At 34.3% G+C, this 27961-nt stretch overlaps 2 protein-coding genes across 3 annotated transcripts; one reads left to right on the top strand and one right to left on the bottom strand.

Moving 5' to 3' along the window:
• Window positions 1-297: 297 nt before the first annotated feature.
• On the top strand, window positions 298-14767 carry LOC125664767 (uncharacterized). Its single transcript, XM_056153166.1, has 8 exons — window positions 298-356; window positions 4381-4549; window positions 5517-5734; window positions 7600-7722; window positions 9617-9760; window positions 11979-12113; window positions 12919-12993; window positions 14075-14767. The coding sequence occupies exons 1-8, from the start codon at window positions 299-301 to the stop codon at window positions 14401-14403; spliced, it is 1251 nt and encodes a 416-aa protein (XP_056009141.1). The 5' UTR covers window position 298; the 3' UTR covers window positions 14404-14767.
• A 2045-nt stretch (window positions 14768-16812) lies between these two features.
• On the bottom strand, window positions 16813-27280 carry LOC125668127 (uncharacterized). 2 transcript variants are annotated; one of them, XM_056153165.1, is made up of 4 exons: window positions 27010-27280; window positions 19954-20930; window positions 18119-18175; window positions 16813-17728 (listed from the first exon to the last, which is right to left on the bottom strand). In XM_056153165.1, the coding sequence occupies exons 2-4, from the start codon at window positions 20751-20753 to the stop codon at window positions 16954-16956; spliced, it is 1632 nt and encodes a 543-aa protein (XP_056009140.1). In that variant the 5' UTR covers window positions 20754-20930; window positions 27010-27280; the 3' UTR covers window positions 16813-16953. The 2 variants fall into 2 exon arrangements, with proteins under 2 accessions (XP_056009140.1, XP_056009139.1); XM_056153164.1 differs by lacking the exon at window positions 27010-27280 and adding an exon at window positions 21440-21620.
• Window positions 27281-27961: the final 681 nt, after the last annotated feature.

Genomic DNA, 27961 nt, shown 5'->3' with positions numbered 1-27961 from the left:
AAAATATTGCACGCGTTGTTGAATCCTGTAAGAATTTAATGATTTTTTTTTATACATGAAAGCTTAATTCATAGTTTAATTAATATCGTTGATTGATCACATTTACAAATAATAATGATGATAATATTAATAACAATTGAAACTATATATACATATATACAGTATAAATATGTATTGATTGACATAAAAACATACTACAGATACTTGCATGTGTATATCATTACGGTTTCATCTGAATTTCTGTTAGATAGTATTAAAAATGCTAGTATTAATGAAAATATTCCTTTCCTTTAGAGAAATGTCGTCTCCAAACTTTTACCTGCTGTGCTTCACGATTCTAATAGTTCTTCATTCGGGTAGGTGCATGTTTGTTTTTTGATAAAAAGGTAATAAACTGCAACATGTAAATTAAATAATTTATAAATTATAAATAATCTATGTACTGTTGAATTTAATGAACTTTGGGCACATTTGTGTTTTAGATTCCTTTGAGTAGTTTTACTTGTTTGTTTTTCATATACTGTATTTAGGACGTTGTATGCTTGCATCATATTTTATACTTTAAATTGTCTTGATTTGTACTTTCTATCCATTATGACATAATGTTGCATTCATGATTATATGTGTAAGGATTATTCGTTGTGTATTCTATGGTTTTTCTTTTAATTATCAATTGTAAATTCTAGTATGTTGTACAGCGCTTTAGAGTATTTTTAGATAAGGCGCTATATAAGTGTACTTTTATTATCATTATTTTATTATAATATTTCTTTGATCTGAATCATCACTTATTCTGCTTTATGATCTGGATGGATTGAACATAAATCATTAGAAATAATTAGTTTAACATCAAAGCTATGGAACAAAAATAGTTGGGGGTATGATGTTACACAAAATATATTATTGATATATTAATAGTAGTTTTTGCCTCATTGTGCGCCTCTCCACTGAAAATACAAATTAGTCTGTCATTAGAACTGACAAATCGTAAAAGTAATTATTATCAATTATGATTTAAGAAGTTTAATGTTGGTAATTTATTTATCAAGTCGGCTTCAGAGACCAGAATAAATGAGATTTGGGAATTTTCCTCGAGTTCCGTTGAAATACACGTATTGTGACCACGAGGTGCAGGATCAGTGGATTCTTGTTGGAATCAGGAATCTTATTCGTAGTGTATTCCTGGGGGAAAGGGGGATTACTTTTGGAATGTTGAAAAGAGTAATTATTACTACAATAAAATTTGCTTTTGTAATCGTTGACATTTCAAACCAAGTTCAAAGAAAAAAAAGTGTGACAATCCATTATCAATTATTGCTTTATACACATACATACCTGTTTTTACATTCTTACGACGTAGAGTTTATTCAAAAGCCTCTACATCAGAAGAAGAAAAATCTTACTGTGGCCTTCAACTCAACATTTAGATGTATCGACGGCGTTTTATCTATTTCATTTACATGAATAATAATATTAATAATAATATAAATAATATATCGATTCGATATATCTATGTGAACTCGAGATAAAAGACACCACATAGTCCTTTTCACCTGCTTAGTACTTATACATTTTCTTGAAAATGAATAACAACGGCAAACTAACAATCCAACTTTTTGAAAAACGGGATGATTTCAGATTCTCTATCGTTAACTTCCCAGATTTATGTAGCAATATTCCATTGTTATTTATATCTCTCAACTGATTCGACATGTAAGAGCTTGTTTTACGTATGATCATTTCCAATCTAATTAAAATTATATCTTCTTTAACGGTTACACTGGATAAGGATCTGACAGCATTGCAATTGAGGTCATGTTATTGACCCCAGTCTCATGAATAATTCAATAAATATTCGACCAAAAACAATAGCTTGACAAAGAATCAAGGACCAATCAGGAATCGTTTCACTGAAGTGTATTCGGATTGTAAGTTGATAAGAAATAGCTTCGATTCATGAAACGTTTAAACAAATTCCAAATATCAGCATTAAAGGAAGAGTAAAGGAAGATCTTAGATATTACACATTCCTTATCGTTAGAATATATTTTCTGTCTTCTAACAACGCAAATGGCTGCCTCCCTTTTTCTTCGATTATTCTTCCGTGCTTCTCGGTAGCTATTGACATGCGTATGCTAAATACCAAGTATGTTCCGATATAACAGTAAAACTTTCATCTTAGCGAAAGCCGTCATTTGATTGGTCAAGTGAGAAATAATGACCTCAAATGTAATGCTGTCAGATTCTTCTCCAGTGTAACAGTTAGAGGAGATCTAATTTTAATTAGATTGGATGCAGGCTACTGACAAACAAGTTAATGTTACAGGGTTTTAACGGTCTTGTTTAAGTCAGCATTTCTCAAATTCTACAGTCGTTACACTATCATTGGTTCAAATGCTGTCTGGTGTATTTCATACCGATTGTTAGGCCGATCTTGGTTCACTAATTTTGACTACGGATTACTCCGTTTACCTAATCAAGACACAGGGCTTACAGCCAGTGTGACCGGTCGACAAGGGATGCTTACTTGGATATTCCTCCTAGGCACCTGGTACCATCTCTGGTGTGTCCAGGGGTCCATGTTTGCCCAACTCTTTATTTTGTACTCCTTATAGGAGTTATGAGATTGATCACTGTTCGTTTTCTTCACCTTTTATACATAACAGTGCTACTTATTACTCGATTTGAACACGACAAAGTTAAGATTTTTGCTAGCTTCATATCAACAATGGAAATATTTTTGGTTCTATCAAAATACATCGTACCATCATCATACACTATGAATTAAGTGTTTTGTTTATTTTTATGTTGTATTACAACCCATTTGAGAATTCTTCAATCTTTCACCTGCTGTGGTGAAGTTCTATAAATTATGACCTACGCATGACCTTGACAGTGAGGGTTCCTTATTGGGTCAACGTCTAGTGTGACACAGGTTTATTGAGAAAAAAGAAAACCCGTGACTTTCACTTACATGAATACCCGGCATTTGGCAGAGGAACATTATTACCTATATTAAACGTCTAGGGTTTGGCGTGGTGCCAAGATCGGGAAGATTTGGGTTGCTAAGGGAATGCCATAACCACTAGCGCGGCGACCACTCATTGCCTATGTTAAACGCCTTAGGTTTGACGCGGCGACGACCAAAACGTGCCCTAACAATCCCACTAGGTGCTCCGGTAGAGAATTCATATTCATTTACCTGGCGACTGCCACCAGTTACTAAATTGTTCTCTCTTTCTTTCTCTCTCTCTCTCTCCTTAATTTTCAAACGTAGGTGTTTACAAATAACAGCGTTATCATTTGTCGGGTCAATTCACAGTCATATGAATGTTTACGATGTCAAAAGTCGACAGATAGATATATATGTACATTGTACGCACGAAAAAATATCAATCTGAAATAATATGCTTACGTATCCGCACGTAGAGCTAGGGGCCTGCCCCACCCCACTCCCCACCCTCCCTCACTTTTTGATAACCATGTTTTCCCATTAATTTTACATGTAAAATTAGTTATTTTCACATGCAAAGTAAGATACCAGTATTGTTACCTTCCCCCAACATTTTTATAGTACACTGTAGTAGTGAATGGGAAGAATGTAAACTTGAATTGGTGAATTGAAAAACGAACGGTGCCTCTCCCCTTTCAACGATTTGGGAATTTGAGATTTCGTCAAAATAGAATCGTTGAGGTATCTTGTTTTGCTTGTCAAGAATTTCAGACAATGGTAAGAACTTCTTCTCCCCCCCCCCTCCCTTAGTACGTGCCTGCATACTAATCGAACCTCTTTAAAAATATAATTATAACCCTGAAGTACCAAGTACTTCATTGGTGGCCACCAAATAAGTTACGTGGTGGCCGCCCGATGCATTAAATGAAGGGTCGCCCTTTAAAGGGCGGCCGACGGTTAAATGAAGCCAATGGGGTCGACGGATAAGACACTGTCACCATAATAATACTTTTAAGGGGCAGCCGCCATATAAGTAAGTGGTTGTTTAATGTGTTTATCGTGTTTATTTCCTTGGCGTAAATCGAGAATCTCAGCCATTTCAGCACAGTAAAGATATACTTAATAGATGGTTTCACTTTTAGTCAGGGATATTCTTAAATACAATATGAAATGTGTTTTAGCTTGATAAAAAAATGTCTGAATGATAATTTTATTTCTTTAAATAAAATATCTAAAAAAAAAACCCAAATGCAATTGATATGGGGATCATTTAAAAGGCAGAATGCATAATTATGAGATTGTGAAAAAAGGAAAATCATCATGAGTATAATGATATCTAATTAAAATAATTGTAATTTTTTTTATTATTTTCGTTGAATAAAGGAATATAATCATACAGATTTCTGCAAATTTACATTACCTTACAGTTTTTTTGACATCTACAAAACAAAGACTGACACTGTACCCCAACGCTTTATCATGGAATGACGCAAAGACAGCATGCGAGCAGAAAAATAGTGCCCTACTGAAAATTTCCTCCACCACAAAACAATATTTCGTTGAACATTTTCTTCAGAATGAGTGGATCACTTCTGTGTAAGTATAAAGGATTTTACAAGTGCACGGTTGTTTACAGTTATGTTTTGGCAATTTCTTAATTGCGTGTACATTGCAAGGTGTTAATCTAAAATCCACACAATGTCAGTAGTTTGCCTGAAATCAATATTTCAAAATATTTACAATTCTAAAAATTTTGCCTATTATATCTTTACAAATTGTGATGATGTGCATTTCCCCGTGAATGTTCTGCAGTTGTAAACAATGCGCGTATGAATACAGAACTACTTGATAGATATAGTACGTCTATTTTACCGACTGGGAATTGTGACAGAAACGAAATCATAATGCAAATATAAAAAATAGATTTCCTATTTGAAAATGAACGAGGGCAAGAACAGCAACGGTCCACGTCGGCGTGCTTTTCATGAGGCACTAATGTCACGACATGAAGTGTCTCAGTTCATATCTCGTATTCTCAAAAATGAAATTCATTTCTTAAATAGCATTATAAAAATTGTAATAAAGGCGATATGGATTTTTTGTATAGAATTTAATTAGAATACCATTTCAAAGTTCTCTCTAATGCTATATGCTGTTTGTATATATGTATGTATAATAACATGAAATTTAATGATTTAACAGTTTAGAATGTATCTAGAATTGAAATTACATATAGAATGAAGAATATGCCGGTATCTGTACGAGAAAATTATATTACATTTAAGGAATGACTGTCTATTTTGTTGGTATGCGAGGTGAATATTGAGAAATGCGATAATTTGCATAACGGTGAAGTCGACACTGAATGAGACACTGCCGCTTATTTCCACATCATAATCGTGTGTTGTTGTTTTTTAAAAAAAAAAAACCATTTATCGATAAAATGGTAGAAATCATACCAGTGCTGAAACTCAGAACATTTGATTTTTGTTATACATTAATTTGGTCTAAACTCCAAGATATGAGAAAAAGGGCAAACATTGCTATGAATTTATTTCTACAGAGTGGGAAATGTATGGACGGGATTACATGAAATAGATTCGTTAGACGGATCAAAGGTGAAATGGACTGACTGTAGCGATGTAACATACTACAATTACCATTCTGCGCCAAGCCCAGTGGTAGACGGCAATAAATGCTTCACTGTGAACCCTACTACAGGACAGTGGAAGGCGGAGAGATGTGATCTAAAATTAAGCTTTATCTGTGAAGAAAATTTAGGTATGAATCAATGTATGTACGGTCTTAATTTTCATTCTAGATCGGAACATATCGCAATATTTTTACTATCGTTATTGTTTTATCTGTACATGTAATTAGTATACGGATATTACCGAGTGAAGCTCGGACGGGCCTAAGACCAGTCCGCAAAACAAGGCTCTAGAGGTAACACGTGTGTGAAGTAAAAAAAAGACATAATCGGCAAAATTGATAGAGATAATCTCTACATACTTTCATTGAAAGTTCTGCGTCAAACCTAAGACAGTGATTGCTCCTTCGCTAAACGCTCTGCATTTAGAAGTGAGAATCACGGGTCTTTCGGATATGGCCTTAAAAACGGAAGTTCCGTGTCGCGGCAGGCGTTGGCCTGATAAAGAACCATCACTGCTACGGCCCTGAGCGCTAAGCATAGGTCTAAATTTGTGGTACTTCATCTACAGCTGGTGACGTCTCAATATGAGTGAAAAATTCTCGACCGGACGTAAAAGAATCAATCAATCAATCATTAAAAATTCCGTGAGCTGTATGGGCACCACCATTTTGTTCAACTATCGGTATTCTCTTCTGTATTTGTTTAATTCGTACGAAGCCAAACCAAGGAGTTCCGGGTAGTTGATTCATTAGTTGCTTCCACCGCTGGTGAGTCCAGGAGTCCGTGTTTGTCCTATTCTTAGTTTTTATTTTGTATGGGATTTAAGAGATTCATCACTTCGTTATCTTTACTTTTTCATGGCATCAGGGTGAAATTATTCTAAGACTTCTCCTTGTCTGCTTTCTCTGCATTAGACCACCTAGTGTCGTGACTATTATGTCGTCCCAACTACGATCATCAAAGTTAATGCAATACAAGCCGTAACTGACGGTAAACAAATTGAAAAATAAAAGAACAAAAATTTAACTGCCTGTGGCAAACCTTGCAACTGATGATACATAATCGCTGTTTTTACCTTAAGCTGGATGCGCTTCACAGATGATCGACAGTTTAACTGTGAATTTGATAGAGTGATGGAATGAGTTGGCAAAGACAATGAAATTATTGAGGCTTTCTGAGCTGTTGATCCACTTCATTTCAATGTCATCAGCTTAGGGCCAAAATGGCGATTGCATCAGCAGGCAGTTTTCTGATGAATATGTTGATAGACTAGGGTTTCATGTTAGCATTACAGCTAATGTGGTAGTGATCACCATTTAAATTGAACGTGTGCGGTTTTTCCATTCGTTATGTATAATTTTCTATTTGTATTTTTGCCATGCATTAGTGTCTGTTAACTTTGCAATCATTACATGTACTATTTTTCGATTGATAATTTCACACCAAATTGTTCTAATGAGGACATTTTCAATTTAAAGATCGGTTTCTGCAATGATCTCTACCCTCATCACCCGATAAAACAATAAGGTTTTATTGTTTGTATTTTTCAAAAACGTAAGCTAGATTTAAGTACTGAAATATATCGTAGACTCATTCGTTACATTAAACTTAACAACCAATACACCCTTTGACCTTGACGACGCTCCATATTTGGTGATGGTAACGCGGACAGGTGGAACTACTCGTAGAAACCGGATTTAACTAGTTTGCAATAAATATGTATTCATTGCCGAGGATGAAAACAATGCCAATTTCAAAAGAAATATAATAGAAAAGATTCAGTGAGTGTAAATATAGTAATATATGGTAATACATGTACTCATAATGTGAATAGGATCATTTCTAATTCATCGTCTTTAAAGCTACCAGACCAGAGAGATAACTTACTAAATTGGGGCACGGAAATCAGGGTGATGTGCAAAGTTTTGCAATAGAGTAAAAAGGAAAAAAATATCGCAAGTTGTCAAATTGATTTTTCAATTATTCGTCTCAGGGCTTTGTGACTTTTCCCGAAGATACCCGAACACAGGCTGTGGAGTGACTTTGAAGCAGACAGACGAGTATAGCTTGACGGACTGCTTAGACACATGTCGAAATATTCCAATACAACCAGGAAGTAAGTACATCTTTCTCATCCGGGGTCTGCAGATGGCTTCATTTAATGAGTCAGCACAATGCACATTTGACCAGAGGAACCGGTATAGTTTCCTTCTGTTTTAACCGAAATCCAGCATTAAAAAAAAAAATAAACAAAAGCATGAAACAAGGTTAGAATGTATGTAAATGTAAACACTGGAATCAAATCGTTATTTTGATTTCAATACCATAAAAGGATGAACTCTCGTCATTATTCAAGGAAATTAGAAGATTATCATATCAATTATTTTCTTCAGTTCATAAACTTAATAGTCATGAAATCTCATTATTCCTTCTTATTCATAGTTGGATTTTGAAAGTTTTAACGATGTTGAACGTGATAAATTGCTGGGTCATTATTGCATATGAATATCTATAAAGCTAATGAATTACATGTAATTGTAAACTATATTATATCTTTTTGGTCCTCGGCATAACAAAGCACTTATTAGGTTTGTTAAGGACTGTCTACAAAATACCGTGGGAACTTCGCCTCGTCTTCTATGAATCTGTAGACCGTCAGTAACAAACCTATTGCAATAAGTAATATTGCTCAAACTATATGATTTCCTGGAGATCAGAACGGACACATTATAGGTTAGAAGACAAAGTACAAGTTAACTTAATGCGTATGTAATAATTTCTTTTAAAGATAGACAGGGTACTGACCACGTGATTGAAATATCTCATGTCAGAGACTCCACGTCATAATACGTGCAGTAGCTTTCTTCACTTTACTACATGTAGGTACTAATACTTATTCCCCATAAAATCAGACAAAATGCGTCTTTAACAATTAGTGCATCTTCGCAAGCCCAGTGACCGATTCGCTTACTCTCATCTCCCCCTTGACGGATTTAGTCGCATTTCTAAGACTTCAAAATATCGCGCTTTGGCTTTCCAAGGCACCCAATCAAATCGCGCCATACATGCAGTTTGGTTTGAGTAATGGTGGCCCCCATGTCTAGCCCATGTTGTTCCCTATGCCATGACATTTTTTCTAAAAAAAAAAAAAACAAAGACGGGGGATTTTCGTATAAAGTTTTGGGGTTTTCGATCAACTTCTATAGATAATCGATAATGTACCTCACCCAAATGACGATAAAGGATGGTTTGTGCTGGAATGAACTGAACAAAATCAATAAAATTTAGACAGTATCAAAACGAAAGTAGAAACACTGAAATCTGAATGAATTGTTTTGATACGTGATTTATGCCTTAAACACAAAAGTGGCATACCCGTCCAGCAAGTATGCACTCATAATTAAAAAACAATTCTATTGTTTTCATCTGTCAACTCCATTTTGTAAACGTACATATGTAACAGAAATTAAATTGCGTTATCTGATTGGTTAGATTTTGTTTTCGTCAAGAACGATAACTCGCTCGATCCGTTAGTTGGCAATTCAGTCGCAACTAAATCCGCTAAGGGGTAGATGAGAGTAAGCGAATAGGACATTTGGCTTGTGAAGATGCAATTAGTGCGGAGTGGAATACTTTATTTATTTATTTATTGAAAGTATGCGTCTAGCTCTTTATAAACAAAGAAAGCTTGGGAGTTGAAAACATTCTGTTGAAATTCTGCGTCAGGCTCTTTATAAATGAAGAAATGTTGGGTGTTGAATACTGTAGATTCCTAAATATACACGAGGAAGTTATTATCGCGTAGTTTCGTGAGACGCATCACTCACGAAATAAATTTACTGGCTTTTAATTTGCTGTTGCTGAATTATCTGCAAAAACTCTTGACTAACAGGCGAAACGCGAATTCATGTTCACGCAATTTGACGTATATACGAGTGATTTCGCCGTATTCGCGTAAACTAAGGAATATACAGTACTCTCTGTTGAAATTCTGTGCCATCTCTTTGCAGACGAAGAGTGCTGGGGAATTGGGCACTTTTTGGGTTATAGCGGAGATGACTGTTGGATGTTTCTATCGGTTGACCCTGAAGCATGCGCATACAACACTTTTGCATCTGGATCCATTGATGTGTACATAAAGACCTGTTTTACACGTACGTTTTAATCTATCGATACATTTATATCAATATCTTCATGTAAATCTATAGCTCAATACCTTTAACGTTTTAATCTATCGATACATTTATATCAATATCTACATGTAAATCTATAGCTCAATACCTTTAACGTTTTAATCTATCGATACATTTATATCAATATCTACATGTAAATCTATAGTTCAATACCTTTAACGTTTTAATCTATCGATACATTTATATCAATAACTACATGTAAATCTATAGCTCAGTACCTTTAACGTTTTAATCTATCGATACATTTATATCAATATCTACATGTAAATCTATAGCTGAATACCTCTGGTGGTAACACTGAGCCTATGCTATGGATATCCGATATCTATCTAAAACATTAGTCAGGATTTTGAAAAATAGTGCATGTTCACAATTATTATACTGACTGTCATTTTTTTTTTTTTTAATTTGTAAATCTAATCCCGACTCGACATAACACAAAATACGTCATGCATCAAAAAATGCTAAACGAATTGCGGTTTCTTGACTTTATATACGTTTTAAACTAAATTATAACTTACCATTACATGTGCAGCATTGTTGCCTATTAAATCCGACACAGTAAAATGTAATCAATTCACAGAATGCGATCCACATGTCATCAATTTGGCGGGACATCATCTAGTATATATGTATGACGATTTGATAGGCGGATCAAGCAATCCCCCAAGTAAAAATATATTTTATAATGAAACAGCAAAGTTGCAAGTATTTGTTATACCATTATTTTGCAAATGATATATCGTTGTATCAGAATTAGTATCCGACGAGTTTTTACCGTTAATGTTTTGTATACTTATCATGTGCGCCTTGTTTAACATCGAAAAAAATGTCGAACAAATTAAAGATATCTTATTCTGCACGGTTTGATCTGTTGATTTTCTATTTCATAGAAGGCCTACAGCTTTACGGTGCTACAATGTGAAATAATAATATAAAAAAAAGTAGTACCGTTTTGGGTCGTCAAGGGGGCGTGTCCCCATACCAAGTTACATTATACAATATAAACTAAACAATTTCAGTGTGTTCAGCCAGTCAAATTGCGTGTTACAAGTGAAATTAAATTATTGTATTACAGAAGCTATAAACATTATATTACAGAAGCTATAATATTATATTACAGAAACTATAAATATTATATTACACAAGCTATAAATATTATGTTACAGAAACTATAAATATTGTATTATAGAACCTATAAATATTATATCACAGAAGCTATAAATATCATATCACAGAAGCTATAAATATCATATCACAGAAGCTATAAATATTATATTACAGAAGCTATAAATATTGTATTATAGAACCTATAAATATTGTATTATAGAACCTATAAATATTGTATTACAGAAGCTATAAATATTGTATTACACAAGCTATAAATATTATATTACAGAAGCTATAAATATTATATTACAGAAGCTATAATATTATATTACAGAAGCTATAAATATTGTATTACAGAAGCTATAAATATTGTATTACAGAAGCTATAAATATTGTATTATAGAACCTATAAATATTATATCACAGAAGCTATAAATATCATATCACAGAAGCTATAAATATCATATCACAGAAGCTATAAATATCATATCACAGAAGCTATAAATATTATATTACAGAACCTATAAATATTATATTACACAAGCTATAAATATTATATCACAGAAGCTATAAATATCATATCACACAAGCTATAAATATTATATTACAGAAGCTATAAATATTATATTACAGAAGCTATAAATATTGTATTATAGAACCTATAAATATTGTATTACAGAAGCTATAAATATTATATTACACAAGCTATAAATATTATATTACAGAAGCTATAATATTATATTACAGAAGCTATAAATATTGTATTACAGAAGCTATAAATATTGTATTACAGAAGCTATAAATATTGTATTATAGAACCTATAAATATTATATCACAGAAGCTATAAATATCATATCACAGAAGCTATAAATATCATATCACAGAAGCTATAAATATCATATCACAGAAGCTATAAATATTATATTACAGAACCTATAAATATTATATTACACAAGCTATAAATATTATATCACAGAAGCTATAAATATCATATCACAGAAGCTATAAATATTATATTACACAAGCTATAAATATTATATTACAGAAACTATAAATATTATATTACAGAAGCTATAAATAACACTGTAATTGCGGATAATTCAACTCTTGAAACGCCATACTCATCCTGTCTGATTCAGTACACCACGACAGAGGGCAGACTATCATCAGATGCCACCACCCAGAGTACAACTCCATTAAATAGTACGTATATTTATTTATCCATCTATTAGATTTGACAATAACGGCATCATTGTTTTAGAGATTTTTTGAAATGAAAAAATGCATATAGTATGTTTTCTACATATAAATGTTTGTTAAAAGTTGCTGTTTGTTTTGTTTGTCCGTTTATTTCTTTTCCGTCCCTTTGAAATGTTTGTTACTCGTATCGCGAGGTCACCAGCTGTAAGTCAAGTGCCACAAATTTTAAATTTATACATGACGCTGAGGGCCGTAGTAGTAAGTGTTCTTTATTGTGCCAGCGCCTGTCACAGCACGGAACTTTGGCACCAAATGCAACCTCATTCAAAAGGCCCACAACTCTCCCTTCTAAACGCCGACAGTTTGGCTAACGGGACACGACCTATGGTTGGTTTGACGCGACTAATATACGAGTGGGGCTTGAACCTACGACCAGAATGGTTACTTACTATCTAAAGCATATGCATGTACTATTTCTCTGCAAAGTGTATACAATAAGATAACATCATCGAAGCATAATGCAGAGTAAGGTGAAATAACTCAAATCAACTACATTGCAAAACCATTTGGTTTTCGACAAAATGATCATGACTTAAATATTGCAAAGATTCCACAAGTTCATTTTATTTCATGTGTACAAAAAGATTATAAGACTGTTGCATTCCTTAGGAAGAATTCAACATAAGAATCCTAATTGCTGTTGGGGTTTCCTTGGTGAATTGAACTTTAAAAAAATACTTTGCACGTTTTTTGAACGATTTGAATCTTTTTTAAAATTCTGAATTACCAAAATATCAATTGCAAATAGCGGAGAGTTCTACCACTCCTGCCATGAGTACCTTTCCTACTACCGTACAAAGTCGGGACACCTATGCCACGGAGAGTAAGTGACCCACTGTCGAACGCACAAGCACTTCTTTAAAAGCACTGTCTTTATATATAATTTTTACTATGGCATTTTTATACTTGTAGAATTAATTTCATGTCTCTGATTTACATGTTGAGCTTCTAGCAATTTAACTCTCCGTAGATTGATTTAACAAAAGTACCGCCATAGATACAAACTAGGCCCGTCTGAACAATAATTCGTGACATTCGATGAAACTGAATTTTATCTTCAAAAACCACAAGTACAACAGAGAGAAATCTACACAATTATATCGATCAATTGAATTAATTTTATCAAAGAGCCGCAACTCTGCAAAATGATTCCAATTTATGATTTGACTACGGATTACTTCATTTACCTGATCAGGATATAGGGCTCACGACAGGTGTGACCAGTCAACAGCAAGTGCTTACACCTCCTACGCACCTGACCCCACCTCTTGGGTGTCTAGGGTCCATATTTCGCCTTCAAAATGAATTCTTGCAGTGAATATACCACACGTTGGAAATGAATGCATTCGTTTGAAGGCAGATTGATAATTATATATTTATCTTATTCATTATGACCGATTTATATGATTTGGGAATTCTGATATTTTTATGTTTTAAATGCTTTGAAGATATTTCAGATATGTGATATTTGCTGTTGTTGTATTCAGTTTGGGTCACAGTTATATTTCCTTCAGCAAGAAAGTTATATGACTTGTTTTCAATGGTGATTCGTGTATCGTTGTCTTTTTAGTTTTAGAGATTGTTCTAATTAAAAGATATTTTCGATGATATACTTCATTGCCCTTTTGTGTTTGTGATCTGATAACGAAGAGATTGTAATTCAAAAACGATAATACTATTTTGAATAAGTTATAATTCTATTGGGTGTACAGAAATATTTAGGGCATCAACAGACTGTTCTTCTGTGTCTTGAACAGTTTATTTCATAAAATACAGATTCATGACTTTTGCGTCACGTTTTGAATATAACTATATATACTAAAAATATTTGCACCTAGTCTGATTTTAAGATTTTATCATTTGGAAACAGATGAGATGAAAATAATACCATTTTTCTCCCTCAGTAACCTCCATGGCAACCGTAAACGGATCCAATGCGTGTAGCTGTCCGTGTAGTACAAATTATTCGCTGTCAGTAGAAGAACTTCTGGCGCAAATCAAACAAGAATTGCACATCGATAAAAAGGAAACGTCGGCGTTTCAGAGGACACGAACCTGTGCAGACGACAAACGACCCAGTGCGATGATGATTGGCGTCGGTGGAATAGTATTCATAGTGTTAGAAATGGGATTTTTTATTTTATTAGACATCCCGAACTTAATCGAAATGTTTTGCTTTTTTCAAAGGAGAGGATGTGGACGATGTAGGAAAGGGAATAAAAAGTCAGTATGATGTGTGGTGGGTCAATTGTGACAATGCTGTAAGTCAATGTGATGTGTGGTGGGTCAATTGTGACAATGCTGTAAGTCAATGTGATGTGTGGTGGGTCAATTGTGACAATGCTGTAAGTCAATGTGATGTGTGGTGGGTCAATTGTGACAATCCTTTAAGTCAATGTGATGTGTGGTGGGTCAATTGTGACAATCCTTTAAGTCAATGTGATGTGTCAATTGTGACAATCCTTTAAGTCAATGTGATGTGTGGTGGGTCAATTGTGACAATGCTTTATGATCATGGTTTCTTTTCCATTTAGTCTGTTGTTGTTCTTTCCTGATTTATGATTTAATTTTAAATTAAAGTAAATGATTGATTGAGATTGCGTTATCAATTCTTGAACTGCTAGTGTTAAAGTTACCAACACGGATATACATGTATTTGGTGAATGTCTGGTACAACAGTGGCGTTGAAATTACTGAATGACTGACGAATATGAACTATAGATGTACATACAGTTTCCGTTCATGGAATTCATGTTGAATATTTACATTTCCAATGTTTTTGCCTTAAAAATCCTTACAAATTACAATGATAACCATTTCCTCATCAATACCGGTATTGATCACAACTGTGGCGTATTCATGAGGATATCAAAGGCAAAATCATTTGAAATATGTATATAAAGCACAGAAAATTTCACTTTATTTGGATACCCACTTCCACCCCTACCCGGGGTTGAAATCGCGACCTGCGAAACCAAATCTCCTAGCAACATGTAACCAGCAGCGCGCTAGACCGCTCGACCATCTAGGTAAGACTTTTAAAAAACTTTCGATGACGATGGAATTCTCGCCACGCTGTCACACGCTACACGGTCGTTGAGAATGGAAATGGGATACAGTTATTTAACGTACATTTAAGAGGATCATACAAGGTACACATACCATTAATTCTATGGTCGTTATAACCATCTACCCGTCGTCAAGTCGAATGCTATCTGATGTGTTTCATACCAATTGTTACACCGTTCTTTACATACTAATTTTGACTACATATTACTCCGTTTATTTGATTGAGATACAGCACTGCACGGCGGGTGTGGTCAACAGGGAATGCTTACTCCTCTTAGGCACCAGACGTCATCTCTGGTGTGTCCAGTGCTCCGTGTTTGCCTTATACCGGTATTTAATTTTTATTCTTTATATGAATTATGAGATTATCTAATAATCACTGTTCGTCATCTTCACGTTTCTAATTATACAATGGTGAAACTTAACATTCACAATTTCTTTAGGGATACATTCGATCATACTTGCTTTAGTTGCTGCAATTGACCTATATTTTTTGGATGAGCGACGAAATACAAAAGAATTGCAGGCACATTCAATGCTTACTAACTTTCTGTTCTTGTTTCCGATGCTGCAATAGACCTATATTTTCTAGATGATCACTAGTGGCTGAGATGAAATTTGTTGTACAGACTCAGATTTCTGGTAACTATATTAATACTCTCTTTGACTGCGGATAGCTCCGTTTACCTAATCAAGATATAGGGCTCACGGCGGGTGTGACCGGTCGACAGGGGATGTTTACTCCTCCTGGGCACCTGATCCCACCTCTGGTAAATCCAGGGGTCCGTGTTTGCCCAACTCTCTATTTTGTATTGCTTATAGGACTTTGATCACTGTTCGTTATCTTCACCTTTCACTATATGGAGTAAGGAATCTTTCATGGAAGATACGTTTAAGAAAACTTCATTCAAACATACTTCAGATGTGGCAATTGACCTAAAGATATTTTTTTCTGAAAAATGAAATTATTTTTAAAATGGTGATATGCAAGTATAAATGTTTATAATTAGATTAGCTGCAGAACTGTAGCTCTCTGAAAAAATATTTTAACATAACAGAGAGATACAGAGCCACCCCTTATAAAAACCTTCGATTTACGGCTGGGAGTTTTCAGGTCGTATGGGGCTTTAATGAATATTTGAAGGTATGTTTAGACACAAGTATAGTAGGAAAATATGTTAAGATTTTTTAAATATTAAATTTATTAGACAGCAACTCAAGAATACAACGATATCAGGCCTCAACCGTGTGCAGCTTTTTGTGTGCTGTAAATCGAAGGTTTTTATAAGGGGTGGCTCTGTAGCTCTCTGTTATGTCAAAATATTTTTTCAGAGAGCTACAGTTCTGCAGCTATAATTAGATTAACTTCATGTGTGATAATAGTCTTAACTAAATGTTCATTATATCTAAGTATATATAATGCAACAACAGGGTACAGGTATCATTGACTTCATGTCTAGTTATGTCAGTCAGATTGCTACAAATTATGTTATTACGTTTCTGTAAGTCAAGTATATAATCCTAAGAATGCTGACAAAATTTTATGTAAATGGTGCAAATGTAAACACTCAAAATTGTTTCAATTTTTTATGCATATAAATTAAAATAGCATAAACGTGGTATTTACAACATCAAATGTAATTAATAAATAATGTGCATCAATTTGAATTTTTAAAAAAAAAATGATTTTGTAAAAATATATATTCATATTCTTTCAGTTGACAGCAGACACCCTCAGTGTTCGCTCTTTTTCTTTTCTAAGACGATGAATGATACTTAGTTGATCCTCAGTTCTGCATGTTTGGCCCTCAATTCCGAATGGCTTGGTTGCTGGTATAACCCGATCGTGTTTAGTTTCAGAACTGTATTTTATATTTTCGAGTCGTCTGCATGTGCGATCTAACTTCCCTTTGCAATCATCAAGGTCAGACAACATTGCACGAATCTGATTCACACATTTCGTTTTTTGGCTTTGTGTTTTGCGTTTTGTTAAAATGGATGAATTCTGTGGCAAGGTTGGTGGCGGTGGTATAAGATAACCAGATTCTTTTCTTACTCGGGTTCCCTCGGCACTAGTCGTTGCTCGCTCTAGTCGAAGCTCACTGGCTCTATTCCCCCCGGATGATCGCCTGGAGCCACTTTCTGTTCCCGTTTTCGGCGATCGTTTCTGTGAGTCGACACTTTCTGATCTTTTGTGGGATTGTTTAGTTGGGTTTCTTTTAGACTCAAACCTTGGCGTCCAGCAGTCCTTCGGATTGTCGAGATTCAGCTGAATATTAGTTCTGTGAAGCGTTGTCTTTGGTATTACTAGATTTAGATACTGATTAAAAGGCATATAGTTTTTGCTGAACAACTTCCCCTGAAGTTGATGTGTAGAAAACTCCAGCGGTGGCGAGTCTCGCACGGGTGCCAGATTAAGGTTCTTCCCTCTGTCGCCGACTGTCAATGACTTAGTTAGTTCGCCGTTGTTTTCAAACATTTCTTTTTCACTGTAAAATTTGATTTTATTGAAAGTAAATACAGGATTGAATATTCAAAATGCATGTATGACACAACATATGAATGGCTACATAAGGTGAAGTTATTATATGTTATATTATTAATATATGTCATATATATTAATAGCCCAATATCATAAATATATGTCATATATATTAATAGCCCAATATCATAAATATATGTCATATATATTAATAGCCCAATATCATAATATTGGAACTGCATAATTTCCTGCTATTTTATTATTATTATAATATATATATATATATATATATATATATATATATATATATATTATAGATATATATATATATATATATTATATATATATATATATATATATATATATATATATATATATATAGTTTGTGTTTTAATACCTTGCGTCTTTCTTTATGGCTAATATTGCAAAGATATCGAAATTGTCGGCAATGGAGCTGGAAAAAAAATTGTTAAGTACATATATTAATTATGTTTAATTCTGCTGGTAATTCATGTGGGAAGAATTCTTTATAACTAACTGTACCCGATTATCAATGTGTCAGATTAATCAATTAATCAGAAAATCCTGTTATATAACTTTATAAGTCTAGAAGTAGATAAAATATGTTTTGCTGATAAAGTAAAACGTGTCGAGTTCAAATGGATATATTATGACGCAAAAACTTTGAATATTAAATCGCAATTTTACGTCTGGCTAACACACCTTTTATGTGAATTCATTTTGGTGTTTTACTATATATACTTGAATTCCCATGAAAGTAATGACCATTAGAATTAATCGTCTTATGTACGTTAGATTAGTAATTGAATTTAAACAAACCGTGTTCTTGAGAAAATTGACTTTAAAAGGTTTCTCCACAACCGTGTTAATTTTGTTAAAGACCAGTCTACCGATGTATTGATCGCATTCAAAATCTATCATGAGGATAAAATTTGTTTTTCGAGTGACATTAATGGTTTAGGTTAACCCAGAGTATAAACATTTATAAGTAAAATATTATCTTAAAGAGGGACATTGTGATGGTTTATCAGATTAACATGCCAGATTTATTTATAAAAAAATAAATATGATACAAAGCAAAGTTCAGTGTTCGTTATCTTTACCTTTCATGTAAATGAATATAATTTTTACCAGTCGTATAAACACCAGTGAATATATAAAACATGTCATTTATAAATATCTTTGTTGTAGAGTGGACATCGGGTCTCTGACACTAAGTTTCTCAGGAAAAAACATGCTACATTTTTATATTTTCTTTTAACATATTTGAATAATTGGGCTATACATTCTCGGATAAAGTCAAATTTCAAGTGGCAAAATAGCGTCCTCCACCATTTCGTCAACAGCACCATAGTAGTCCATCGTGTAAACAAAACTACAATTCACTCACTTTACAGGGGATAAATTCACTTTGGAAAAAAAAAACCTTCAAGAAAATGCTTTAAACAATGATGATGTCCAATTGACACAGTCCGAAGGGAAATTATATTCCTAAATTAGAAATAGATTTTCCATAGAATTTCAACAAAACTGAAAAGACTTTTTAAAAAAATAAATCCTATTGCATCTTTAAAATTTTCTTACCGGAGTTTTGTCTCCTAGGGGTCTATACAACTTTCGGTGGGAAAATTACTAGCCAGACAAAATTCCCAAAGAATTTCGTCAAAAATCCAATAGGAAATTTGTTTGTCCGCATCGAAAAATAACTTACGACGAAGTGGGTCGAATGTCTTTGGATAATGGTTTATCAAATGACACCTGATTTTCCCTTGAAGTTGACATGAAACGGGAAGCTTAATCCACGAATACATTTTAGCTTTTAAAAATCCGAAGCATTATTCCTAAATTTCGATTACATTTCAACATATAGCACTGTAATTCTAACAATTATAAAATAACCATTATATACATAAAAAAGTAAAGATAATGATCAGTATTCGATCTCACAAATCCTATAAAGAATACAAAATAGAAAGTACAGCAAACACGGACCTCTGAAAACATCACAGGTGAGATCAGGTGCCGAAGAAGAGTAAGCATCTTTTAATGAACTATCGAGAGAATCTGAACTGTTTGTTCATTGAATTTACAACATTGCATGAAAGGTGAAGATAACGAACAGTGATCAAGCTCATAACTTGTTGTCAATTAAATAAGTTATTTCTAGACAAATTGTCCTATATCATAAGAGACACATATGGAATGACATACCAAGCCGTGGAGCGGAGTCTGCTTGTGTAGGGATCTGGCAGAGAAACCGACATCTTGTTTTGTCTGTTAAACGCCATAGATTTCTTAAACGTCCCAACCGACGAGCAAAGTTCTTTGTATTGCTGAATATACTTGCTTCTGTTCTCAAAATGACAGAAAGGATAACTCGTAGAACATTTGGACGAATGGCCATAAATACGCTTATACAAAGAGGTTGCTTGGCAGTGCTTGGCGTTACTACTAGGATGGTCCCTTTGATCCTTCTGGCCGTTATTTTTGTGACTACACGATGTTTTCCACGGACCAAAAGGATCACTTTCGAAGTGTAGCATGTTTGATAGACAATGACACTCGTCGGGTTCTTTAGTCTCTAATCTTTTTGTTGCATATCTCATGGGGACCACTCCAAAGTGACAGCCTTCTGTATCGAAAGAAAATCCATCGATTTCACTTTTCATATCAGAGTCATGTGGTGTATATCCCTCGTATACGAGATCTTCCTCAGATTCTATAGCGGAAGATAGCACCGAGGAAGCTGAAGGAATTGAACATTTTCTCAAACTTGGTTCTCTGTGCATGGGTATTCCAAACTCAGAATCACAAAGCGTTGAATCGCTGTCGTATGCTTCATCCGGGATATTTTCGTACAGACAATCGTCATTTGTCTCTTCGCTTAACATCTCGAGTTCTTGGCACTTTCTGCGATACAGGGATGTCTTTGGCCTCCAGATGTGTGGAAGCGTGCCATATTTTCTAGAAACTGCTCTCGCTGTGGATGGTCTACGAATTCCTCTACGCATTTTATCAAAGTGTAGCAAATTCACCCAGGCACAGAGAGTTTAAAGCTTCACATTCAGATATTACACTCTACAGCCCTTCATTCCACATAGATTAAACCAGATTGGTTTTGACACTTGATGAACTTCATCGTATATTTTTATTTGAATCTTTCATATAAGGATGTCGCTACAAGTAATCTGAAACAGAGGAACAGAAGATTCATGAACAATGCCTTTTGAAATAAATCTCTTCAAGTTCTAATTTGCTTTTAAATATTTCTATGTATCTCACAATAGTCGTGTTTGAAGTTGGAATAACTGAAAATAGAACAAAAGCGGAAAAGAGAGAAAGAAACTCTAAGCCTGTCCTCCACAATATTGACTAATTGGTGCAAAACGGTTTAATGGTTATCAAGAATAACATATCCGCAACACAGGAGCACTGTTGACATACACTGACAAAGTGTATTTAAAAAAAAAAACGATGGAAATCTGACTTTTTGCATCTGTTCAATTCAAGATTGATCATTAGTTGCAATGCATATGCCTCGATTTCTATCGATAGCAGTATCACAATTTGCACACAGTAAGTAAGGTAAACTCAGATCATATACAATCTATATAGATTATTTCTTCACTTACAAAAATGAATCCTCTTGATTATCCAGAAATAAAAATGTATTCGATCTATTTGAGAAAACACTTACATGATTAGAGATATCAATGTGAAACTTCCGAATGCATGAGGTAACAACGCACCTAATGTTTCCAAACAATGTGGAGTTTGTACACGATAGACATTGGAATTTAAAGCGAAATCTAATCCCCTCCAACAATGGCCAACAATATTACTTGCTGAAAGCAATGGCTTTAACACTGACTTTAGTTTTCTTTGTGCACCCTTTGTTCACACAACATCGGTTTTCTAAAACAAAAGTCTTTCATTTTTCTTCACGTTGGCCTGAATGGTGACACTGGATACTGTCCTATCTACATAAAGTATTGACTTATTGTTTAGTATATCGATATTAGTCATAGAAAATAGACATAAAGATCGGAAGAAATACGACAGTGATCAACTAATATGCACATCAATAAACATTTTTTAAATTGCCTTCTAACTTCAGTGGTGCGTGTGAGATGAATTTGCTTATCAAAGACTAAGTAAACATAAACTCGTTTCAAGTATTCAAGTAAATTGACATAGACATACAGAGATATATGCATATGCATCTACAATGTAATACAATTAGAGCAAACTTGTTTACCACTCTCATCATACAAATGCATAACTAGTCTGCATTGATCAAGTTCGTCTATCTGATGAATGATACTATCGGAAGCTACATGCATGTATAGCATGTACATTTCCTTTGTAAATTTCTTGCATGAATTCCACGATAATTCCCACGACTGTATGACTGTTCACGTGGTTTCCGTGATTGAAGTATACACCCAAAACTTCTCTTAGACTTTGTATTACAATGTTAACTCGCCTAGAACTGGATGAACACAGGTAAAGGTTACACGGAGTTGCAGTTTTCCCCACATCTTTCTAACCTTGAAGATAAATTCAGGAGGCTAATTCGTTACGGAAAATGTGGGCCATTTCCAAAAACACACATAAATCGACATTCATATTAAATTTAAACAAATGAAAGAACAGATAAATACTCCAGGTTTATATCTGATATTTACTTTGCTCGCAGACAATTAATAATTTATATTGATTGAATATTCGTGCCCATCGACAGCTGTGTTTATTGAGTTCACCACGTTTTAACTATTTTCACGATGGCCACGTTACATTGCACTTGTCTTTTTCAGTGGATATCGGTAATTTATCTATCTATTAACACCAACTTCTTAGTTTTCTTTTACATGTAAAAAATAAAATAAAACAGGACGCTTTATTATTTCGGGTATGCTGTGTGTATCTTACAATTATCAATTATTGATATTTTAAGTTCAATGCGATGCTTCAAGTACCTGAGAAGTACTATAGAGAGGGCATCTCGACTATTGGATATTGATTTGAGGGTACAATAGAGAGGGCACCTTGACTATTGGATATTGATTTGAGGGTACAATAGAGAGGGCACCTTGACTATTGGATATTGATTTGAGGGTACAATAGAGAGGGCACCTTGACTATTGGATATTGATTTGAGGGTACAATAGAGAGGGCACCTTGACTATTGGATATTGATTTGAGGGTACAATAGAGAGGGCACCTTGACTATTGGATATTGATTTGAGGGTACAATAGAGAGGGCACCTTGACTATTGGATATTGATTTGAGGGTACAATAGAGAGGGCACCTTGACTATTGGATATTGATTTGAGGGTACAATAGAGAGGGCACCTCGACTTTTGGATATTGATTTGAGGGTACAATAGAGAGGGCACCTCGACTATTGGATATTGATTTGAAGGTACCTCAAGCATCGTTTTGACCTTAAAAAAAATCAGTAATTCTTTCATTATATGATTGTGTAATTTAAAGCATTGAAACTGGCTACTAGAGCCTGCGAGATAATATCTGGTCGACCATTTTGTATACAGATACAGTGCAAGACCTCGTCGAAGGTGATTAAATTGATTGATTGTATTTTGTTTAACGTCTCTCTCAAGAATTTTTTACTCATATGGAGACGTCACCAAGATCGGTGAAGACTTCAAATTTAGGCCTTTGCTCGGCGCTTACGGCCATTGAGCAGTGAGGGTTCTTTAGCGTGCCTATTGTGACACGGGACATCCGATTTTAAGGTCATCTCCGGGGACCCGTGACATTCACAACTGATGCCGAGCGTTTGGCGATGGAATTATCACTACCTGTTTTAACGACTTAGATATGTCGCTACCGGTATTCCAACCCCCGCCATCCGCATGCGGGGCGAACACTATAAGCTCTAAACCACCGCAGCGGTCCGAACGTGATTAGAAATGCGAGTTCTCATTGAACGACCAAAATGATAATCAATCGAATCATTTTGGAAATTTCCAATTGAAATTTGGTCCGATGTTGGAGATGGTCCAATGTGGGAGAAATCAAATGTTTTACATTATGTATTCACTTCGAAGGCACCGTTTCGTTTGAAAATACATGTTCACTAGGGAGAAAATTGCTTGAACCGTATCTCAGAGAATAAGATTCATTTTACCAGATGACGTCACGACGCAGTGAATCGATTGACCTGAGGATTGCGATCAGTGTCACTGAGTCAGATTTAATTGGCGAACATGTTTACATAAAATGATAAGTTTTAATGTACAGTCCTAGAGACATCCCCCTATTTATTTCATGTAACGCCATCTTTTTTCAAAATCTTCACTTCCTCTTCACTTTTGATGAAATAAACACCACTGAGTTCAGAAGTATCAGAAGTCATATTTATTTTTAAAAGATATTCTTAAAATGAAATATTGCAACCACATAACATTTATTCATACTGTGAATTTTTTTTATTGTTATTGTTATTAATTAGAAAATTACATATACTTGAATAAAGAATAAATCAATGTTGAAATTGACATATTTCTACAATACATGATTATAGAATTATTCTGAAATTATTAGATGATAATGTGAATATTTTTGAGATCAGTGTTTTCTATTTCATCAAAATTGGACTAGAAATGAGTTCAGAATAAATGTTTGAAAAAATGAAAAGGTGAAGATTACGAACAGTGATCAATCTCACAGCTCCCATAAAGAATAAAAAATTAAGAGTTAGGCAAATACAGACCCCTGGACGTACCAGAGATGAGATCATGTGCCTAGATATAATTTTGCATGAAATTCATAATGAAAATTTTTTTGGGAACTAAATTTTGGTCATGGAGTGTACTTAAAAATAGAAAACCGCAAATTATTACATTTTATGGTAGTGTATTTGAAGACGTGTTTTGTGTGATGTCAAGAGTACTTTCTTTCACGTCGGATTATAAAGTGTAAACTACCACAAGTTAGGTTACATAGCATAACATAGGCAAACATAGCTTCATTCCTTAAAAGTCTACAATAGCATACGTTCTCATGGTACATGTACATGTTCTCGATAGCATCTATTATATCTTCTTCACAACTTTACAATAAACGGGGTGATTTCAACTTCTCCATCGTCAACTTCCCATATTTATGTATCAATATTCCATTATCACCTACATATGGTGTTCATATCGCTCAACAGATTTGATACGCAAGAGCTTGTTCTGTGTGTGATCAGTTTTGAAATCGAGGTAGGCTACTGACAAAGAAGTTGATGTTGCAGGGGTTTCAACAGTCTCGTTTAATATCAGCATTTCGCAAATTCTATGGTCATTATAACAATCTAGTTTGCCAATACAACCTATCCTTGGGTCAAATGCTGTCTGACTGGATTCATAGCGATTACTAGTCCGTTCTTGGCACACTGATTTTGACTACGGATAACTCCGTTTACTTGATCAAGATATAGGGCTCACAGCGGGTGTGACCGGTTGACAGGGGATGCTTACTCCTCCCAGGAACCTGATCCACCTCATGTATATCCAGGGATCTGTGTTTGCCCAACTCTCTATTTTGTATTGCTTGTAGGATTGTAGATTGATCACTGTTCGTTTTCTTAACTTTTCATGTACTCTAATCCAAAGCCATGCTGAGGGACCAATATCACAATAATGCATCCTTTAAGCACATGCGCGACGTTTCTCATTAAAATATAACTTTTTTCTTGACATTTTACATATAATTGAATTCATTCGTATCATGGGTTCTATTACTATGTCTGATTTAGATTTAGCATATTTTGACAAATTCCTGGTTGTTGCAAGTAAAAGTGTAAAGTAAGGTCTTATGCATTACAGAAGGTTGTATATCATTATATATGGAATTACAAAGTTATTGTAGCAAAGTGGGGAGAAATTTCCTTGGAACAATCGGGGGTCCACTGAATGAACTCTTCATATCGAGGAGATGGAAAAATATTTCTAGAGAAAATGTCAGAAACGCCATGTATGTCCTTAAAGATCAACATGATGACGAAGCGATCCATAGCATTTTTATCATAGGGGACCCCGGCCGTCTATTTCCTCTACTTTAAGTTCCTTTCGTGCACTCTATGCTAAAACAAGTACCTCTTGATTATCTTATAGTGAAAATTGTAGAGTACAAGAGTTCCTTATCCTCCATTAGAATATGTATTATCTAATGGCGTTAATTTTAGAGGGGTGCTAATTTGGTCTATTTTGCGATGGGTTCCAAATCGCCAAATATAATAATCACCAAATTTAGATATTTTTATGGTGGACATTAATCAAATCGCCAAATTCACAGTCCCTAAAATTACTGACATACCTTGAACTCCTAAATTCCTCAATTTTACTCCTGCCAAAAATACACGATAAACGTCATCATCAAGACATCCCTGATATCTTTAAATCCGATAGCTTAATATGATAAAAAAAACAAAAAAAAACTTCGTGTTTCATAGTCATATTTGAGTAATCTTAAACATTGTTTCTATCCTGAACGGTGTCCTCACACGTTGCTAGAATACAATGTATTCCATATTTGTCTTGAGCATACATGTACATATCCCCCGTCGATGGTAATGAAAATATTTCCTTCTCTATTTTCCATGCCACTTTCTTCAAATCGTATATTTGGACAGATTTAAATTGTTCGTCGTTAATTGAAAAAATTACTAGGTAGAATAGGGGTGGTGTAATTTTCAAGGACCGAGGTTGACAAACGAACGACGGTAGAGATAATTGAACTCAAAACATCCACTTAACTGGAAGTGACACTTCTCCGCTACACTATTTGATCACTGTCAACAGAACTATTGCGGAAGATGTTTATAGATTTCCACTTTAAACGTTTCCTTAACTCTTTTTCATAACCGACAGAAATCTGGGAAGAAAATCTCTTCGAAATGACAAACGACGGTGTCCGTAAATTCCTTTACAAGCAACACTGAGTGCGCTCTCAAGGCTATAGACATTGAGATAATAGTTACTCATAGGTGTGACTTTGATCTTTCAGACAAAATTATGGATATATTTTGAAGAATTTGAATTCATAGATAGAACAACATTTTCACCATTCCAGTCAAGCCGTATAGACAATTTACCAAAAGTTAATGTAAGAGTGTTTCTTATCAGATGACCGTACCAATTTCTCAAGTTTCACAAAGCATAACTAATATACATGAATCAATCACATGGAGGTTTTGAGAGAGAGAGAGAGAGAGAGAGAGAGAGAGAGAGAGAAGCATGTACATGTATACATACATTTCAATATTATCACTCTACGACTTCTTGTCAGTCACAGGATGAATATAAAACAGACACATTCGGGTTCGGTCACTGATATTGTAAAAATATAGATAATCCACTTTCAATCCAATAGAATCCAATTAATTGAAATTTGACATTAGGAGCACACTGTTAACAGTTCCAAATTAATAATTGAATGACATTTAAAGCCCCATGTTCAGGACTGAATGTCAATATCAGCCGGCGAGGTTACTGGTTATGCTTCGATCTTTCAATAAAAGATTATGAGATATACCGATATACAGGTTATTAAATTGTAAGAAGCAGGTATAGTATATACAGTGGGTTGTACTTTAACATTTGATACAATCACAATTTATGAAAATAAACGGCATTTTTAACTGTTTGTTTACCTGAGTGTTCACAACGAATCAAATTGTTATTGTAAACATGGACAATCAAATATTTTACAACCCTATTTGTAATGTATACGGCGAATAAACACTAATTGTATTTAATGTTTTCAAAAGGAAGCAATCAATTCAGCGGAGTATATTTCTGATGCTTTGTTTTCATAGTCTATAAAATAGAAGGAACAAATTTACCTCATAGAGTCAGTTCTGCTCAAACTAAGGATATTCTAGATTTAACTATGACATTCCTTCATGCATTGTGAGCATATGATATTTATCTAAGAAATATAGACGAATTTTATGGGGGGAGGGGGAATAACCCACGAGGGTGATAGATTTTGTTAAAAAAAATAAAAACCAAACCCGATGGGTCGAAAATTGTTATGGAGAGGACATTGCCTGTTGTCTAAGTGTATTCTCTCTGAATAAGATATTGTTAACATTAAGATGTCTGACAACCAGTTAATATTAATCATTTATTATGACATCATCATACATATAGTGATGTATAAATGATTTATACATCACAATATATACGATGATGTTTGTAACGC

This window comes from Ostrea edulis, chromosome 1 (genome assembly GCF_947568905.1).
Source record: "Ostrea edulis chromosome 1, xbOstEdul1.1, whole genome shotgun sequence".
NCBI lineage: Eukaryota > Metazoa > Mollusca > Bivalvia > Ostreida > Ostreidae > Ostrea > Ostrea edulis.
This window is presented reverse-complemented; position numbering and strand designations above follow the sequence as displayed.